Raw genomic sequence first — 21,456 nt, 5'->3', positions numbered from 1 at the left:
TTGTTCTAAAATGTGATTCAATTCCATTTCTTTGTTGGTTTTCTGTCTCCATGACCTATTCATTGATGATAGTAGGGTATTAAAGTCCTCTACTATTATTGTATTCTTGTTGATTTCTCTCTTAAGAGCTGATAGTGTTTGCTTAATACATTTCAGTGCTTGGATGTTGGGAGCATATATGTTTATGATTGTTATATCTTCTTGATCTATTGGCCCCTTTATCGTTACATAATGGTCTTTGTCTCTTACGATTTTTGGATTCAAGTCTATTTTGTCTGATATCAGTATGGCTACATCCACTTTCTTTTGGTTACTGCTTGCTTAGAGTATCATCTTCCACCTCTTCACTTTGAGTCTATGTTTTTCGCAGCTGAGATGAGTATCCTGAAAGCAGCATATAGTAGGGTCTTATTTTTCAATCCAGCCCCCCACTCTGTGCCTTTTTATTGGTGAGTTCAATCCATTTACATTTAGGGTGATCATTGATATATGAGGACTTACTACTGCCATTTTATTTTTGGTTTTTTGTTGTTTTGTATCTCTTTCTCTCTCTCTTTTTTTCTTTGTATTTTCTGTTTACCTTTTTAGTTTGGTGGTTTTCTATGATGAATTGGTCTGTTTCTCCCGTGTGTGTGTGTGTGTGTGTGTGTGTGTGTGTGTGTGTGTGTCTTTCTTTGCTTTAGATTTTTGTTTTGTGGCTACTGTGAGGTATTGTATAAAATGTCTCATAGATAAAATAGTCCTTTTTCTGTTAGTAGTAATTTATCTTCATTTGCCTATACAGGTTCTTTTATTTTCCTCCTCCCCTTCTATATTTATGTTGCAACAATTATCTCTTTATGTTCTGTGAGTTTCTTGCCAAATTATAGTAGCTATAGTTATTTTTAATGCTTTTTTCCTCTAACCTTTATACTATAATTGTTTAACACCCTATTCTAAAATAGAGTTACAGTTTTCTGATTCTATTTATCACCTTACTCAAAGTTTCGTGTATTTTTTTCATTTCAGGTAGACAAAAGCTCCTTTCAACATTTCTTGTAAGGGAGGTCTAGTAGTGATGAATTCCATTCACTTTTATTTGTCTTAGATCTTTATTTCTTCTTTATATCTGAAGGGTAACTTTGCTAGATAGAGTATTCTTGGCTGGCAATTTTTGTCTTTCAAATACTTGAATACATAATTCTTTTCTCTCCCAGCCTGTAGAGTTTCTGCTGAGAAATCTGCTCATAGTCTAATGAATCTAGCAGTTCCTTTGTAGGTTACTTTCTTTTTTTCCCTGGCTGCCTTTAAGATTCTTTATCATTGACTTTTGAAAGTTTTGTAATAATATGTCTTGGAGATAGTCTTTTTGTATTGAGATAGTAAGGTGATCTATTAGCTTCATGGATTTGTATGTCTAGTTCTTACTCCAGGTTTGGGAAGTTCGCAGCCATTATTTCTTTAAATAACCTCTCTACCCCCTCTTTTCTTCTGGTGTACCCATTATTCTGGTGTTGACTCTCCAAATAGAGTCTAACAACACTCATAGGGTTTCTTCATTTTTTAAATGTCTTAGGATTTTAGGAGTTATCTCTCCTTTTCCACCTGAATCAGTTCTAGTCTACTCTGTTTCTAATGCTTGGATCACTATTCTGAACGATAATTACATGATACCATGAAAAAAGACTCTGTGTTCAAATAAGTTTGGAAAATACTAGACCAAGCAACATCATACAGGTTTCTTTACCAGAGGACTTCTCAGATTACTTGATATCTCATTTTGTCAGTTCTCAAAAATACACATATCTAAACCTTCTGAAATGAGTAGGATAGATAATTGTTGACCCTTTTTGTGTTATAAGGAAGCTAAAGCTCAGAAAGATTAAGTGACTTACACAAAGCCAAATATGGGTTAAAGACTTGAGTTTAGGTTTTCTAACACTGCATGTTCTTTATGCTATGTCAAACTTCCCCTTATATTCAGGAGAGGAGTTGACATGAGTAAAGACAAGAATCAACACCCTTTTCTTTTTGGAAAAGGGTTATATAGAGAGAACAGGGAATAGTAAGGAAATCATTCTGACTCAGGTGGAAGAAGCACTTGGATATAAAGTTAGCTAATTTTTTACCGGCTCAGAGCATACAGGATTTTTAAAGACAAGCAAAGTAGTTTAGTATCGCATATGTTATTAGAAGGAGCTGTTTTTGACCAACAGTATGATACAATTGTATTCAAAGGTAATCAGGCCTCCAGTGGTTCTAGATAGATTGGAGAAGGGAGAAAATGAAAATGGGAAGATTACCAAACTGCAGCTGTGGCATATGGCAGATTCATATCAACAAACGCCTCAACCATGATGTACGAACAGGGTTGGCAGACAGGTGTTGGGAAGAGGAATGGAGATAACTTCAGCTATGCTCAATCTCTTGTATTTTAAACTTTTGTTGTAAATGTCCTCAAAATGGTTTACATGGAAGTGCCATGTGGAAGAACTCTTCCAGTAAGCCCAACTTCAAACCAACCTGACTCAAAAATCCAGTCCATTCCAGACTAGACCCTCTAATGCAGTTACAAATTATTTTTATCTTCCATCTCTTAATAGGAGCCATAAAACATATTTACATTATTGACTATTAGTTTTTTTAGTATAAGATATAAAGCATTATGAATTAACATTTTGAAGTTATACATGGAATTCTGCATTAGGAAAATAGCATTATAAATATGTATGTAAATTTATTAATGCAATGATTTTTACCATATTCATAATAACCCTTTAAAATTTGATATAATATATTTTATGCCTTATATTATAATTTCATGTAGATGTTAAGTTTTTTGGAGAACAACTGGAAAAATACCACAGACAGCACAAGGACGCAATAGCTCTAAGACCCACCAGAAATGTAGGATTGCTGCTCATTGATACAAAGCTGCTAAAAGAAAAACTAATTCCATCACCTTTGCGATGCTTGGAGGTAATTATGAACTAGGAAACATTTTAATTGTAGTCTGTATAATTATTTTATAATTTTTCCACCACAAATAGCCTATCTTTATTTTGTAGTATTGCAAATGTTTAAAATTAACATAACCTACTGAGCATCCTTAATATCTAAGAAAAGTCTCATATTCTCTCTGTCCCAAGCATAGTAGGCTTTCAGATGAGGGAAGGAAGGGCACTTACAGGCCTCAGAGTAGCCTCTTATTCCCCATTCTGTTTTTCTTTGTTGGAACATTTCAACACTTCCTGCAGAAGAGATATTACTATAACAGCTCAGTGTCCCCATGGGAATGCTGGTTGAGGTCAAGTTTAGGACATCATTTCCTGCTCTGAAACTGTCCCTAAAGATCTGATTATATTTTGGTGAATTGTAGAGGTGAGGAAATTTGTACTGATCCTGAAATAATTTTGATGTCTTCCTTTGGAGCCAGGGTATACCTATAATATTCTCAAATACCTCCAGTGAGACAATGGTATAGAGCAGGGATTGGCAAACCATACCCCACAGAGTAAATCCAGTCCACCATCTGTTTTGTACATACAACCATGACAGTTTGCTTTTGAATTACCTATGGTTGCTTTCTCACTACAAGGGCAGAGTTGAGTAATTGTAACAGAGATGGTATGTCCTACAAATCTAAAATATTTACTATCTGATACTTACAGAAAGCCTCTGCTGACCCCTAGTGTAAATGACAGAAGACAGAGCCAATATCTGCTAATTTAATTAGGATTTATTTATTAAAGTGGCAATATTTAAATAGTTATGATTTACATTTTCTTTTTCTTTCCTAGGTGCTAAATTATATGCTTCCTCGTCAAAGCAAGAAAAAAGTAGATGCCATTATCTCTGAGGCACAAGATGCAGAGTATAAACTTGAATTTGTTCCAACTACCACCATAGAATATGTTAACAGCTTAGTATTTCTTGATGAAATTCAGGAAAGGGTAGGTTGATTTTTATATGACTCAACATTCCAGACCTTGTGGTAGGTAAGGAAAACAAATAAAAATTGAGGGACTGAAGGTCAACAAACAGCTATCAAAATATTAGAACACTTTCAGACAATATAATTGAATACCCTACATCACAGCAATAATGGCAGCTAACACTGATCAAACTCTCACCACTAGTCAAGAATTGCACTAATTTTTTAAATATATATTACATTTTTAATCCTCACAAAAACTTAAGAAGTGTAGATAATTTTTATTCTCATTCCATAGATGAGGAAACAGACACTAAAAATGGTTATATTGTCCAAGATCACAAAGCTTGTTACATGGTAGAGCTGGGTCTACCCAGCTCTGGGTGTCTGACTGCAAAGTCAGTGCTCTCAATCATGGTTTATTGCAATTCTTCTTTGTGATCAATGATCGTGGAATTGTAATCTATATATTGGTCATAATGGAAGTCTTGACCCTTAACCCATATCTTCATGATAGTCAAGAACCTCACCATTAAGAATAAAATCCAATTCAAAGTAGCTTACATAGGGAGGTGGAGGTTGGGAGAGAAGAGATATGGGACTCAAGTGGTACCGGTGATAGGGTCATCTCTCTCTCTCTCTCTCTCTCTCTCTCTCTCTCTCTCTCTCCCTCTCCCTCCCTCTCTCTCTCTCTCTCTCACACACACACACACACACACACACACACACACACACACACACACTTACTCTTTTATTGATCAGCCCACTGGCTCTTTCTCTCTCTTTCTCTCTCTCTCTCACACACACACTTAGACCTTTGTCTCCCTTATTTCTTTCTCTCTAGAAATTTGGTTTCCTCCTCACAGGATCTTCCCTGTGACAGGCAACCTAGCATTTAATTTCAGTTGTCATTTTTCATAAGCTTTCATTCATATCAATTGACATTTGAAATAGAGGTAAATTATTTTCTTAAATATCTGGAAATTGAAGATATGTTACAAATAAAAAAGGTGCACTGAGTAAGATGAGTCATTAACCACTAGATAGTCTGTTACATATTCTTAACAGTAAAGGCTGTTTCATGGTCCCATAAAAGTAACCATTTTTGACATTTTTGAATTTATTTTTATATTGAAGTATAGTTGACGCACAATGTTATATTAGTTTCAGGTGTATAACCCAGTGATTCACTAATTTAAATGTAACAATTTTGTTTCTCATTTAAAGAAGCTCATCTTCACAAAAGGGCAGGTATTGTGGCTTTTCCTCAGATGTACATATATATTATCTCAGGAGTCTAGAGATGCCAATTTGTAGTCAATTTGTAGTCATTAAGGTGCTTTGGACAAATAACTAAACCTCAATGAGCTAGCTTAGGCCAAGGGGGCCCTATTTAAGGATTCAGTAGTATGGAACCCTACCCCTTCATCAAAAAGGTAAGTAGGCTTAGGAATTTACCAGAACCAGTAATGAGAAGACTGTAGGAAATCCAGGTAGTTCTTTCTCTCCAGCCTTTCTTTCTGCATCTCTCTAAAGATCTGATCTGCTTCTCTTTCTCTACAGACTTGCTGCTTCTGCTTCTTCATCCCACAGCAGCAAACATGGCTGACAGCAGCTCCCGTTACATACTGCAAGTCTAGCCAGCCACCAAGAGAGAGAGAGAATCTCTCTCTCCCCCCCCCATATTAATTTTCAATGTCTATTAAATGCATTCAGCCTCCCACCTCCATCCTGTTATATAAACTATGACGGGAAGTTAGGATCACATTGCAGAGGGTAAATTTGTCTCACTCTGTTGTTCCTGAACAGGAGACTTGATGCACCATGCAGAAAACCCAGACTGTGTCCATCCCCACCAAGTTGTGTGTGCATTTCTGGGTGTTGTGTTGGGGAGGCAGTTTCCCTTAGGGAGACGTTCTCCATACATGAACAGTTTTTTTTGGAACTCAGAAAGTGTAGTGAACACCCACTTACAGAGGACAGGGTTTACAACAATGAGTAAACCTGCCTTCAAGGAGCTCAGAGTCTATAATGAAAGCAGATAGTTATTATATAATATGTATAGGTACAGGATACTGTTGTAGGACTGGGAGGAGTTGTGGTCATTCTTGGCTATGAATCACAGAAGGCTTTGTGGAAGATGGCATATTCAAGCTATGTCCTAGAATACATCTACTCAGGATTCCAAGGAGAGGGAAACTGTGTGCAAAGACCCGAGGCAGCATGACAAGAGCAGGATGTAGCAATTGGTACACGATGGAGAAAGGGTGCTTGGTAGAAAAAGCTGATAAATTGTAGCTAAAGCTATATTTTTCAAGGATAGGAGAGAAGGAATGGATTCTAGTAAATTTACTTAGTAGAATTGAAAGGACTAAGCGGGCAACTGAACGTGGGGACAGCAAGAGAAGTCTATGACTACTCTTGGATATCTTTCTGCAGGGAACAGGGATCATTAACCAGTATGAGTGGGGTAGGCCACATAATCACTGTCTGACCAGGCCAATTTTGAGAGTGAATGAGGCACTATTAGTCATTCTGCCAGGATATTAAGTGTAAACCAAGACGCTCTCAGAAACATGGACATATGTTTATGCCAAGTATAGGAAACATAGGAAGATGAACAGATCTTGGTGTACAGAAACTTAGTTCTATTTATTACTTGTTTAAGATGTTATTAAGATGTTCAACTTTGGGTTGTAAGTAACAAAAACTCACATAGTTAGCTTGGAAAGATGAGAACATTTATTCTAAGTTTGCAGGGTTATCTTCTGGAATCCAAAGGCATGCATAGAGCCTAGCCTTAAAAGAGGATAGGAACTTAGAACTAGAGAAGCATAAATAAACCAGAAAGGCCTTTCTCTTTCTGTCTCTCATCTCTGCTCCTCTCTAGAATGCTGGTTCTGGAGGGCATTAGTATCAGCATTAGTATCAGCAGGAAACTCAGATCAGCAGCATTAGTATCAGCAGGAAACTCAGAAATGTATATTCTCAGGCTCCACCCTAGATCTTCTGAATCAGAAGCTCAGGGGAAGGGCTCAACAATCTGTTGAGCAAGGTGATTGTGAATCTCAAGCTAATGGTTGGGAACCATTTCTCTAAAAGCCTCTCTTCTCATGTTCTCTTCTCATGTCAACGACATGCTTTGTTTCTACATGGAAACAAATGGCCTCTGCCAACACCTACTGTCTAATTCTTCCCATGTTTAGAGAGAGGGCAGACTCAGCCCAGTTCATGAAGTCCCAGTTTTGTGCTGCTTGGTTCAGCTTGTGGCCAGGAGGTTGGGTCAAGTTGTCCAAACATGGCTGCTCCCTGTATAACCATGTGGCAGAGTGGAAAAGAGAAGGCTTCCCCCAAAACCGGAGAGTCCCTTCCCACAAAATTAGGAAAGGCACTGTCCACTGAAGGTGGGACATCAAAGCGAAGATGTTTAATAGTCAGTTGAAGGTAGTAAAAGTATTTATTAAAGGATAGTGGGGAACACGTGGTCAGAACCATGACCTGTGCACACCTCAGGAGCTGCTCTGGACAATCCCTGCTCAGCACACATGTCTGGAAGCTCAAATGTTACAACTAAGCACCCTGATGGTACATGCTGTCTCTGAAAAACTAAATATTGGCACTGTTTACTGTTTAATGCTTGGCAAGAAAAGAGAGAGAGAGAGAGAGAAAATAAACATTTATAAGAGTAATACTAACTGTGCTCAGCTCTGAACAACCTACCTCCTGTTTACCTGTATTGTAAACCTACAGGTTTACAACCTACAGGCCTGATTACCTGTATTGTAGCAATCACTGTATTTATCACTCAGCAGGGTTCAGCCAGTTTGATCGTAATGTTAAGCATATGCCTCAGGTGCTGGCTATGAATGTGTGATGTTCATAGTGCACAGTGGCTATCTCCTATTAGATAAAGCTGAAAGGGAATATAGGACTCTGATATATTTAATAAGCAACTAGTGTTTCTGTTTATTTAGATCGAAAGCCTTGAAGATGAAGGGAATGTAGTGATTCAAATGTACAAGCTCATTGAACAGTATCAGGTTCCCACACCTCCTGAAGACTTTGCTGTTTTCGCTACTATGAAGCCATCCATTGTTGCAGTTCGGAATGCCATTGATAAATCTGTGGGTGACAGAGAAACAAGCATTAAGCAGTTTTCTCTGCATTTGGGTAGAGATCTTGAAGACCTAACCAATGAAGTAAATGAAGTAAAGCTACACGCACAGGTAAACTAAAGCAGGATTAAAAAAAAAAAAAAATCTGTGAGGGGTGCCTGGGTGGCTCAGTCGGTTGAGCGTCTGACTTCGGCTCAAGTCATGATCTTGCAGTCCATGAATTTGAGCCCCACATCGGGCTCTGTGCTGACAGCTCAGAACCTGGAGCCTGCTTTGGATTCTGTCTTCCTCTCTGTCCTTACTCCACTCACATACACTATCTTTCTCTCAAAAAATAAATAAGCATTAAAAAAATTTTTAAATAAGTAAAAATAAAAAAATAATCTGTGTAAAATTTGACTATTGTATTTTAATTAAACTATTTAAGGATCATATTTCATTTCATAATCCAATTTAACTTTTATTTTTTTGTGGTTTCATTCTAACCAAGTAACAATGTCTTTGAGCTGCTATTTAAAATTGAATGTGTTTCTGAACCTCTAAGTGCTGAATTAATTCCAGAACATTGCAAGTAAAGTGTATGTATTTTCTTTTTCCTGCCTTGTGTTTATTATTTTGAAATGAGTGCTTTTATAACTTTTTAACATATTTTGTAGCTATTGTCATAATTTTAAAGTTTGCTTTGCTACATATTAGAAAATTCCCATTTAGGAAGAAGCATACTATATTGATAAATTATAATGAAGAATATTTGGTTAACTTGCAACAATTTTACTACCCAAAACATACAAGGGGAATTTTTAGGAGATTTCTGGGTGATTCTTACCAGAAGCACGCATGAAAATATAATTTTGTAATGATCTACTATTTTGTTATTAACATTGACTAAATCTTATCACAGAAGTATAAACCATATAAAGTTATAATCAAATAACTTTGATTTGGGAAAATCTCAATGTCCATCAACAGAGGAGGAAGAAAATGTGTTAGGGTACATTTGCTCAAAGAAATACAATGCAGACATTAAAGATTATGATATACACTTATACATATTGACATGGAAACATAAAAGTAGCTAACATTTATTGTGCGCTTACTATGTGTCAGGTATTATTCTAAGGACTTGCTATCATTTTTATTTTTATATGGAAACAGTCTTGTATTTTTCACCAGAAAAAAAAAAAAAACTGTAATGACTTTACAACTTCATGAATTATCAGAAAATGGAACACACCCAAGTATCCATTACTCATGTCAAGAAACATAATGTTACTGCTACCTTTAGGATGCCCTCTAACCACTAGCCCTTTCTTTCTTTCCAAAGGCAGCCACTACCCTCAACTCTAATGCTATAAATTAAGTTTGCCTGTTTATGAACTTCAGTTAAATAGAATCATACAGTATGCCCTTTATTTGATTTTGTTACAGTCCTAAGATTCATCTGTGATGCTGTGACTGGATGTAGTTTATCTACCTTTGTTGCTAAATAGTATTTCAGGGGCGCCTGGGTGGCTCAGTCGGTTAAGCGTCAACTTCGGCTCAGGTCATGATCTCACGGTTTGTGGGTTCAAGCCCCGCGTCAGGCTCTGTGCTGACGGCTCGGAGCCTGGAGCCTGCTTCGGATTCTGTGCCTCCCTCTGTCTCTGCTCCTCCCCCACTCATGCTCTGTGTCTCTCTCAAAAATAAATAAACATTAAAAAAATTAAAAAAAATAAATAGTATTTCATTCTATGCCACAATTCAATTATTCCATGGTTGATGGAAATTGGGGTTGTTCACAGTTTTTGACAATAATGAATAATGCCTCTTGGAACATTCTTTTTTTTTTTTAACGTTTTTTATTTATTTTGGGACAGAGAGAGACAGAGCATGAACGGGGGAGGGGCAGAGAGAGAGGGAGACACAGAATCGGAAACAGGCTCCAGGCTCCGAGCCATCAGCCCAGAGCCCGACGCGGGGCTCGAACTCACAGACCGCGAGATCGTGACCTGGCTGAAGTCGGACGCTTAACCGACTGCGCCACCCAGGCGCCCCGCCTCTTGGAACATTCTTATATATGTTTCCATGTTTTACTCATTTAATGCTCAGAGCACTTATAAGGTTTTATCATTTACCTTTTATAGAGAAGAAAACAGGGACAGGTTAAGTAACTTACCCAGGGTCACACAAATAACAGAGGGAGGAACCAGGATTCAAGCTTAGACATTCTACTTCCAATGGTTGATAGTCTGCTGTTAACTATAAAAATGCATGTGGATTGCTAGAGAGAGCAAGTGCCAGCAAGTGCTTCCTGTGTGATCATGCATGATGCACACACACACAAGTGACAGCAGAGGTTCTCTCAGCAAGTGCTTCTTTCATAGAGGGTTTGGAATGAATTCATTATCACTCTTGAGCAAAGAACTACAACTTTATTATTTTCATGAATGACACCATCTTGCTGTCAAGACCTCTACTCCTGCTGATGGAGGGAGTTGGAGAAAAAAACCTAAGTGTGACAGTTGATGATAACTCAGTTTATTTCAGTTTGAAATGTCCATTTCATTCTAGCTTGGTCTCTTTTTGATAGATTTTAATTCAATTCACAATGCCTCTCAGACATTTCTTCACCCCTGCTATCAGCGTCTCCCACCTCTTGCTCCAGAAGTGGGAGTCTGAATTTCCTCCTGGTGGATGGAGGGAAGGGGCATCCAGTCCTCTTACTGCCTTTTGGACCACAGGACTTCCAGTGCAGTTTGGCTGGGCTGGGCCTGGTTGTCCCAGGGAGCTGTTAGCTAAGGGTCTTTCTTGGTTCTTTAGGTACCATGTTGACCACTGCTGCTGTAGTCCATCATTTCTACCATAGTCTACAGTCTCAAGTGATCTATCACCTTCTTATCCTGACCTCAGACTGCTTCTGGTCCACCAGTCCTTGTAGCAGTTCCCATCACTAGATTCAAGCACATGAGAACTTCATGATCCACTACATGCCATACCAAGCTAGGAGGCACCAGAGTGTCAACACAAGGCCCGTCTGCCTGGACACTTCTCTTAGCTGTTTCTAGAACATGTTGCCCTTTTGAGTGCAGTACCATACTGAATCAGAAATTAGCCTCCCAAACTATGGCTATAATAGTTCTCAGATTCTCCCAATTTCTCAGATTCTCCCAAACCTAGTTAGGTGCTTCTTCTTTGCATCTGAACCTTTTCATTCCCATTCACTGGACAGAGTTTCAACCCCAACAGGTCAGGCAGAAAACTTACGTCTGACCACTTATTCTGTATCTTCTCTCTTCCTACCTCTCAGAAATCAAAGGCTTTCTATTTCTGTTATTGTAAAAAGAAAATTTTCCTTAGATCATGTCCTCTTCCTTCTTTCTCCTATTGCATGCATCTCTCCTTACCTGAAGTCTTGTTGAAGTGTAGGAAATGAAAGTAGAAGAGGGAAAATATATTAGGTCCTATTGAAAAACAATGGTGTCCCCATAACACTTCTTTATACATTTTTATACTTTTCACGATGTACATATATTGTTTTTAAATGCAAGAAAAACAGCCACTTTAACATTTTCTAAAAATCAGAGTGAAAAGAATTAGAAAAAATATTTTTGGAAGTGTTTATGAATTCACTTAATGGTCCATATGAAAAAGTAGGAATGACTAATCAAAAATTATCTTAATTTTACAGGATCCACAGATCTTAGATATTACTGCTGACCAAGACAAAATAAAGCTCATGTTGCACGATCTGCAGTTGGTTCTAGATGATCTTCAAAAACGTGCATTTCAATATAAATCCTATCAGAAGAATTTTAAGGTAAGAACAGCTCTACATATCTGTTTTTAAAACATATGCATAGAAATGGCATTCATGCAAAAACACCCTCAGCAATGTAGTTCTAAACATTCAATATTGGGATGCCTATGTGCTAGGCACTGTGCTGGAATGGTCTGAAATGCAAATGTGAAGTGTTCTCTGAATTTGAAGTGTTTAAAGATTAGTACACGAGAGATAAAATATCTTTCTTAATATAAAATAATGATGAATTATAGATAAACTCTCAGACCAGGGACTACAGTTTCTATGTTAAAATTTGTATGTTCTGGGCACCAGGTGGCTCAGTCAGTTAGGTATCAGACTTCAGCTCAGGTCGTGATCTCATGGTTCATGGGTTCGAGCCCCACATCAGGCTCTGCGCTGACAGCTCAGAGCCTGGAGCCTGCTTTGGATTCTGTGTGTGTGTGTGTGTGTGTCTCTCTCTCTCTCTCTGCCCCTCCCCTGCTCATGTTCTGTCTCTATCTCAAGAATAAATAAAGATTAAAAAAATTTTTTTAATAAAAATAAAAAAATAATATATGTAGGGGCACCTGGGTAGCTCGGTCATTTGAGCGTCTGACTTCAGCTCAGGTCATGATCTCACAGTCTGTGAGTTAGAGCCCCATGTTGGGCTCTGTGCTGTCAGTTCAGAGCCTGGAGCTTGCTTTGGATTCTGTGTCTCCCTCTCTCTCTGCCTCTCCCCCACTCACGCTCTGTCTCTATCAAAACATGAATAAACATTTAAAAAAAATTTTTTTTAAATATATGTATGTAGATTTTTAATTGTGGTCAGTTAAAGCCCTTCTAGTCTTTCTTAAGTAATAATCAAGCTTCTTTTACATTCCTGGGTGTGTTATGATTCCATGAATATTGCCTGAATTGCCCTGGTTTGATGTGCCAGTTTAGTGAAACAAGAGACTTTGGCTAAGCCGAGGGGTAGGATCCTAAAAAAAAGGGTAGGTTTAAAAGGCTAAATGATATGCCTCAAAAAATGAAGAGAAATGACTAAAAGCTATAAGTGCCAAAGAGACCAAAAAGAAGGGAATGGAAAAGAAAAGATTCCTAGGGTCAAAACCAGGGAACCACCAGCAGTGAGAGAGGTGTTGTTAGTCTCCCCAATAGTCTTGGAGGGATGACTGGACCTCACATGGGAATGTACCTATTTTCCAGAGCCCCACATGGATGGCCAGCAAGTTTCTGAGGAGCTCTCCACTCCAGAGCCCAGGGCTTGGTGGGGGCAATCTGCAGAATAATGACTGTGGCACTAGGCAATGTGACTGGTGCAGTACTTGAGATTTGTACATTGGAAAACTAGGATTCAAAATTGTTAAGTTAACTAATCTACAAGATAGGATAGTATGCAGTAGGAACTGAGGTACCAAGGAAACACTGCTTGATAAAAAGTTATAACTAACAGGTGGGCACTTCTTGGCTCAGAAGGGATAGCATTGCTTGAGACAGAACCTGAAATAAAAGTGTGTCCCCCACTTTCCACACTCTGTATCTATACTTGATTAATTCTTCTTTCATGATCAATTCAGGTCTCACCTTCCTTCTGCAGCTCTCAATCATTTGGGAGATAGGAGTGAAGACCTAACTGGCCTAAGAAATTATTTCTAATTCTTATTTAAGACAAGGCTAGATCCCTAATGTCAGGGTGATGTTGGATCCATAAAATGAGTTTGGAAGTATTCCCACCTCTTCAGCTTTCTTCGAAAAGTCTGAGAAACTAAAGTAGACATCCAGATGGCCAACAGGCACATGAAAAGATGCTCAGTGTCGCTCCTCAAGGGAAATACAAATTAAAACCACACTCAGATATCACCTCATGCCAGTCAGAGTGGTCAAAATGAACAAATCAGGAGACTAAGATGCTGGAGAGGATGTGGAGAAACGGGAACCCTCTTGCACTGTTGGTGGGAATGCAAATTGGTGCAGCCACTCTGGAAAACAGTGTGGAGGTTCCTCAAAAAATTAAAAATAGACCTACCCTATGACCCAGCAGTAGCACTGCTAGGAATTTACCCAAGGGATACAGGAGTACTGATGCATAGGGGCACTTGTACCCCAATGTTTATAGCAGCACTCTCAACAATAGCCAAATTATGGAAAGAGCCTAAATGTCCATCAACTGATGAATGGATAAAGAAATTGTGGTTTATATACACAATGGAGTACTACGTGGCAATGAGAAAGAATGAAATATGGCCCTTTGTAGCAACGTGGATGGAACTGGAGAGTGTGATGCTAAGTGAAATAAGCCATACAGAGAAAGACAGATACTGTATGTTTTCACTCTTATGTGGATCTTGAGAAACTTAACAGAAACCCATGGGGGAGGGGAAGGAAAAAAAAAAGAGGTTAGAGTGGGAGAGAGCCAAAGCATAAGAGACTCTTAAAAACTGAGAACAGACTGAGGGTTGATGGGGGGTGGGAGGGAGAGGAAGGTGGGTGATGGGTATTGAGGAGGGCACCTTTTGGGATGAGCACTGGGTGTTGTATGGAAACCAATTTGACAATAAATTTCATATATTGAAAAAAAAAGAAAAAAGAAAAGTCTGAGAAAGACTGGCATTAATTCTTTAAATGTTTGGTAGGATTCACCAGTAAAGCCATCTGCTCCTGGAGCCATCTGCTTTTGGACTTTTCTGTGTTGGGACGTGTTTGATTATTGGTTCAATCTCCTTATTTGTTTTTGGTCTATTTAGATTTTCTATTTTTTTCTGATTCAGTCTTGGTAGATTATATGTTTCTAGGAATTTGTCCATTTCTTTTAACTGAATTAGTTTGCTGCCATAAAATTGTTCATAGTAGTCCCTTATCATCCTTTGTATTTCTGTGGTATCAGGTATGGTATTTCCTATGATTTTATTTGAGTATAATCTCTTTTTTTCTTAGTTTAGTTGGATGCTTGTCAATTTTGTTTATCTTTTTTTAAAAACCAATTCTTAATTTCTTTGATCTTTTCTATTTTTCTAGTCTCTATTTCATTTATTTCTACTCTGATCTTTATTTCCTTCCTTCTACTAATTTGGGCTTAGTTTTTCCTTCTTTTTCAAGTTCCTTGTTGTGTAAAGTTGTTTAAGATCTTTCCATTTTTTTTAATATACACATGTATCACTATAAACTTACCTGTCAAAACTGCTTTTCCAGTATCCCAGAGGTTTAGACATCCTGTGTTTCCATTTTCATTTGTTTCAAGATTTTTTTTTTAAATTTCTCTTTGGTTTCCCCTTTGACCTACTGGTTGGTCCGGACTATGTTGTTTATTTTCCAAATGCTTGTAAATTTGCCAGCGTCCCTCTTGTTGATTTCTAGTTTCAAACTATTGTGTTTGAGAAAGATACTTGGTATGATTCTAATCGTAAATTTGCTAAGACTTGTTTTGTGGCCTATCATATGCTCTGTCCTGGGGAATGTTCCATGTACACTTGAAAAGAATGTGTATTCTGTTGCTGTTGGATGGAATATTCAAAGCCTTAGCTTATCACTGGGCTCAGTTTCTGTACAAACAACCCCCCCTGGGGGTTTGCCCACTTCTAAGCCAAGTCAGTTTTAATATACTTCTCATGAAAACAACTTCTTCAGATTTTCTTGCAGTCTTTCTCTTTATGGGGTTCATATACAGCCCACAGGGTCAGAAGGAAGTAAGAAACCAGACTGTTCTTTCCATCTTAAAGCTCCCCAGCCCCTCCACCAGCTACTTCACAGACATCTCTGTCTTCTGTCATCTAGGTATACATGCCCCAAAGAAAATCAGTACCTCTGAAGACTCATTTGTTTTCCTAAAAAGGCCAGGCATGTATGATCCAACTTGAAAAAGAATGCCCATGGTACTCATAATATTTATGTTTTTGCAGAATATTTAAGTTTTTTTTTCAACATTTTTTATTTATTTTTGGGACAGAGAGAGACAGAGCATGAATGGGGGAGGGGCAGAGAGAGAGGGAGACACAGAATCGGAAACAGGCTCCAGGCTCCGAGCCATCAGCCCAGAGCCTGACGCGGGGCTCGAACTCACAGACCGCGATATCATGACCTGGCTGAAGTCGGACGCTTAACCGACTGCGCCACCCAGGTGCCCCTAAGTTTTAAGGAAATATAAAGCGTTATATTTTGTCACTCAATTGGAAATTTGAACATACATGGGGTGTGTGATTTGTTTTGTTTTTTTCATTTGTTTCTATCTCTCTTTTTCTTTCCCCATTTAGGACCCACCCGCATTCTGCTAAGTGTCACTATATCAAGAATTACTAATAGGAGGGTAACATAAGATCTTTATATCTGAAAACTAAATAGTGCATTTTGCTTATTATATTTTTAAAGATAGAAGTATCCAAGTTTGAAGCTTTGGAAGAAGTTAGTGCTGAGTTGAAGCTCAAACAATTGCTCTGGGATTCTTTATCTGAATGGGATCAACTCCAACAAGAATGGTTAAAGGTAAAACACACACACACCACACACACACACACACACACACACACACACACCAAAAAAACCCTCTCAATCCTGAAATCATTTGTTAATTAAATTTAAAATCCTAATAATATGAATTATGATTTTTAACAATCTAGAGTAGTCTTAATTAAGTAAAATATACAATGTTATAATTTTATGAGAATCATGATCAGCTCTCCAGTGAAATGTACAAAGGTCTTTCTGTCACTGTATACCACAGAGCAGAATGCATTCTTGTAAGGTAGGCTTCCTGAGTCCTCCATTTAAGAAGGCTAAATGAAGGAAGAAGCATCAAAAGACCTCACTGCATGAAGCTTAACTGCTTTGTGGCTTCTGAATACAGTGCTGTGATGATACACTCTACCAAAGTGTTCTTGAGGATTGTAGAATTTTATTTGTGATCTACACACTTTAGATTTCTGTTAGTTTAGGTTTCTGTTATTCTTTTGACAACAAAGGAAACCATTTTGTTCACTGTGATGGAATAGAATCAGAGTAATGAGTTCCGAGCTCAACAGTAAATTACTTTAATTAGGGGGCCAAGGACCAACAGCCACCATAGAATTTGGTTTCTAGGGTCTACCAAAAATTCAAATCTTGATAAGGGTCAGCCCTCTAGAAGGGAGAATAGATGACCATCTATTCTTTTACATGTGATATAGACATGTTAGAAATACCATCAACTTTACAAATATTGTTTTTACACTTGCTCATTCAGCCTACTTGTGCTGATACCTATAATTAGAAGTCACATGTCTGGGTTAAACACCAGTGACACAGAAAATGTTTGCCAGACAGCGTTCTAAGTGCTGGGTATACCAGTAGAGAATAAAAAGGACAGAGTCCAAACCTTCACAGAACTTATCTTTTGGTGAGGAAAACAGAAAACAAACAGATATATGCTACAATATCAAAGATTTTAAGTGTTCCTGCATAACTCCTTTATCACTTATCTCAGAGGTAGAAAATGTTCCTGAGGAGTAAAGAAAAAGCTTGAGAGTTTTCTCATTACCACCATACTTTAGAAGAGAAACTTCAAAAATGGGATGATTTCATCAGAGGAAACACACAAAAAAACCCATTAGGGGACAGAAAGGAAGTATTGAACCTAGAAAGAAAAAAAGAAAAGGAAGGTTTATAAATACATATAACATACTAGTTTGCAATGTATAATCTGTATATATTGTGAAATGATCACTACAGTAAGTGTAGTTACCATCTATTGCCATATATAATTTTGGCAATTTTTTCCATATGATGAGAACTTTTAAGATCTCTTAGCAACTTTCAAATATGTAATATAGTATTGTTAACTATAGTCACCATGCTCCACATTAAATCTCCGTGACTTATCTATTTTATAACTAGAAGTTTATATCTTCTTACTCCTTCACCCATTTCACCTATACCCACCTCTACCTCTGGCAACCACCAATCGGTTCTCTATATATGTTTCTTTTCATTTAATTTTGTTTTGTTTCAGATTGCACATGTATGTTAGATCATACAGTATTTGTCTCTCTGTTTATATAACTGAGAAGTATATTTATAGATACATGTATATATTGGGGTACATCTTTTAATCATATATATTAAAAGTGTACATAATCAAATAATAGAAGACTACTGGGTGAGAAATTTCTAGTTAGTAGCTAGTTGTCTTTTTACAAGAGTTAGCTCTCTGGAATAAATTACAGGGATTGTAATACTGCATTTGATGATGTGGGAGACAAGAACATGAAAGGAATAAATAAGCGAGGCCTGATACACTATTGGCAATCTTAATAAGTAAAACCATTTCCAAAAGTATAGAGTTAACTTGGATTAACAATTTACCTACTGGAAAATCTGAGTAAAGTAAAAAATTTTACTGTTTCAAAGTTGCCCTTATCATATGTCTTAACTTTTTTTTTCTTCTAATTTTTATAGTCCAAATTTGACGGCCTGGATCCAGAAGTCCTAAATAGTCAAGTTTCTAAATATGCCAAATTTGTGACTCAATTGGAAAAAGGCTTGCCACCCAACAGTGTAGTTCCTCAGCTAAAATGTAAGGTGGAAAAAATGAAAGAAAAGGTAAGTTTGGTAGAAATTTTTTCAAAAACTCCAGGTCAGTCCATTCATTACTACCTGATGCTAATGAGACCAAAGTCCGGAATTCTCCCTTGTTTACATTAGCTTAGCAGAGAGAAAAGAAAGAACAGACCAATTCAATTTTTTCAGAGACAGACCGCATCCTTATCTTCAATTGGCCAAATCATGAATTGAATACCTTGGTTCAGGGGGGGCATTCAGAGTAAGAGCTTCCCCCCCCCCCCATCCCCCCCCCCCCAATCCCTTGTGTTAGGGATCTTAGTACAGGAGGGGATGGGAAGATGCTGACCCATTCAGCCCTTAGACAGCCAGATGAGGCTAGTGCAGTCTTGTCCATTTGTACCACCGGGCCAAACACACATGCCATTTTCTAGACATGCCACGATGTGAGGGTTGAGAAGCCCAGCAGTGGGTTTGCGAAGCTGGCTCTTTGAAGCCTAATGCTGCTAAACGAGTACTTGAAATGGGAAAGAAAGGGAGTATGATTTTATCCTTTTAAGCAGTTTTAGATTTTTAAAAAAAGATGAGAGAAAGGACTAAAAGAAGACATGGGTAGGAAAAGTAAGCAAAACTTCAGGCACAACAAGAAGCAGTTTTTCCCCAAGAAGAGTGTTTTTGCAGTTTTTCCCTCTTTCACTTTACAGTATGTAGTAAAAACGCTTTTCCAAAGTTACTTACATCAGCCTCTTTGTTCTCCATTGCCCTTCGTGTGGTTATAACGTACAATTGTAAACAAATCTATTTGTCACAGTCTTTGTTCCATTTTGCATTCCTTCAAAGGTCTAGTGGATTTTTTTTTAACTTGTATATAATAAAAGTCACTTTTTGTGGTATATAGTTCTGTGGGTTTTTACAAGTGGGTAAAATCATGTACCCAACACAACAGGACTCTACAGAATCATTCCATTACCCCCCAATTTCCCATCTGATGTTCTTTGTCATCAGCCCCTCCTTCCATCCCAGCCTTAGGCAACCACTGACCTGTTTTCTGTCCCTAAAGTTCTTCATTTTATAAATGGAATTTTAAAAGGAATGATACAATATACAGCCTTTTGGGTCTGTCAGTGTTCACTTAGAAAAATTCATTTAAAATGCATCTAGGTACTTATCTTCAGAATATGTAACACACTCTTATAATTCAAAAATAAAAGGAGAAATAACCCTTTAAAATGGGCAAAGGATTTGAATAGACAGGTCCCTGAAGAAGATATATGAAAAGATGCTGAATATCATTAGCCATCAGGGAAATGCAAATCAAAGGTACAATGAGATACCAGTCCATACCCACTAGAATAGCTGTCATCGAAAGGATAGATTATATAATAAGTGTTGGTGAGGATCTGGAGCAATTCGAACCCTTACATGTTGCTGGTGGAATTAGAAACTGGTACCGCTTCTTTGGAAAACAGTTTGGCAGTTTCTCAAAAGTAATTCCATTTCTAAGCATGTATCTAAGAGAATTGAAAACATATATTTACACAAACGTGTGCACATGAATGTTCTTAGAGGCATTATTCATCACAGCTAAAAGTGAGAATAACGCAAATGTCTTCAACTAATGATTCAATCAACAAAATGTAATATATCCATACAATGGAATGTTATTCAGTAATAAAAAGGAATGAAGTACTGATACCTGCTACAGTATAGGTGACCTGAAAACATTATACTAAGTGAAAAAAGCCAGTCACAAAAAGACTACATAGCATATGGTGTCATAGATAGGAAATGTTCAGAATAGAGAAATCCATAGATAAGAGAAAGTAGATTCGTGGTTACTGGGCACTGTGGAGAAGCAGAAGTGGGTGGTGAGAGTTAATGGGTATGGGGTTTCCTTTTGGGGTGATAAGATAGTGATAGGTAGTTAATAGTGGTAGTTCTAAAATTAGATAGTGGTGATAGCTGTACAATCTCTGTGATTTAGAATATCTAAAAAAAGGATTCTTTCATGTTGTTACGTGAAACAACAGTTTATTTTTATTGCTGAGTAGTATTATTGCCATCGGTTTATCTATTCACCCATTGAAAGACATGTGGGTTATGACCAGTTTTAAAGTGATTATTAATAAGCTACTATACACAGTGATGTATAGCTTTTTGAGTGGACATGAGGTTTTGCTTCAGTGGGATAGATAACTAGGAGTGAGATTACTAGGTGTCATGGTAAGTATGTGCATGTATATGTTTATAAGAAATTCCCCCAGTTGTATTTCAAAGGTAACGATTTGCCTTCCCACAAGCAGCGTGTGAGAATTCTAGCTGTTCCTCAGCCTCCCAGCACTTGTTCTCATTGGGGAGGGCTTTGTGTGGTGTGGCTTGGTTTTCATTTTAGTCACTCCGGTAAATGTATAGAATAGCTCACAGTGGTCACCCTGCATTTTGCTAGTGACTAATGATGTGGAGCATCTTTTTTTTAATGCTTCTCCTCCATCCTTTTATCTTCCTTGCTGAAATATCTGTTTGGCTCTTTGCCCAATTTTTAATTTAGTTGCTTGTTTTGTTATTACTGTGTTTTAAGAGCTCTTTACCTAATCTGGATCAAAGTCCTTTTTCAAATATGTAACTTGAAAATATTTTTTCCCACTCAGCAGCTTGTCTCTTTAGTCCCTTGCCAGTGACTTTCACTTGATCTTAGCCAAAAGGCCAAGAAGCGATGCCAGTGACTTTCAGAGTACAGACTGTGTTAACCCGAATAAAATTCAATTTATATGTTTTGCTTTTACGGATTATCTTTTTAGTATAGTACCTAAAAATGTTTTGCCAAACTTAAGGGTCACACAGATTTTCTCCTGTATTTTCCTCTAGAAGTTTTGTAGTTTTATGCTTTTTTTTACATTAAAGTTTATGATTTATTTTGAGTTATATTGCATAAAATATGACATATATGTCAAGGTTTACATTCTTTATATATCGATATCCATTTGATCTAGGACCATTATTTGAAAAGACCGTCCTTTCTCCATTGAACCGTCCTTGCACCTTTGCGAAAAGTCAGCTGGCAATATTTTTTAGTCTGTTTCTGGGTTCCATTCTGTTTTGTTGTTCTGAGTCTATTCTTTCTCTGGTACTACACTGTCTTGATG

General features: G+C 37.6%; 1 protein-coding gene across 1 annotated transcript in view; it reads left to right on the top strand.

Annotated features, from left to right (window-relative positions):
* The window catches only part of DNAH6 (dynein axonemal heavy chain 6), a 224,725-nt gene that overhangs the window by 48,549 nt on the left and 154,720 nt on the right, over positions 1-21,456 (top strand). Inside the window, exons 13-18 of the mRNA XM_040458369.1 lie at positions 2,807-2,958; positions 3,780-3,932; positions 7,888-8,139; positions 11,696-11,824; positions 16,151-16,264; positions 18,212-18,355. Of these exons, the coding sequence (XP_040314303.1) occupies positions 2,807-2,958; positions 3,780-3,932; positions 7,888-8,139; positions 11,696-11,824; positions 16,151-16,264; positions 18,212-18,355 (944 nt within the window). The remainder of the gene's footprint in view (positions 1-2,806; positions 2,959-3,779; positions 3,933-7,887; positions 8,140-11,695; positions 11,825-16,150; positions 16,265-18,211; positions 18,356-21,456) is intronic.

This window comes from Herpailurus yagouaroundi, unplaced genomic scaffold (genome assembly GCF_014898765.1).
Source record: "Herpailurus yagouaroundi ecotype Mexico unplaced genomic scaffold, PumYag 221, whole genome shotgun sequence".
In the NCBI taxonomy this organism is placed as follows: Eukaryota; Metazoa; Chordata; class Mammalia; order Carnivora; family Felidae; genus Herpailurus; species Herpailurus yagouaroundi.
This window is presented reverse-complemented; position numbering and strand designations above follow the sequence as displayed.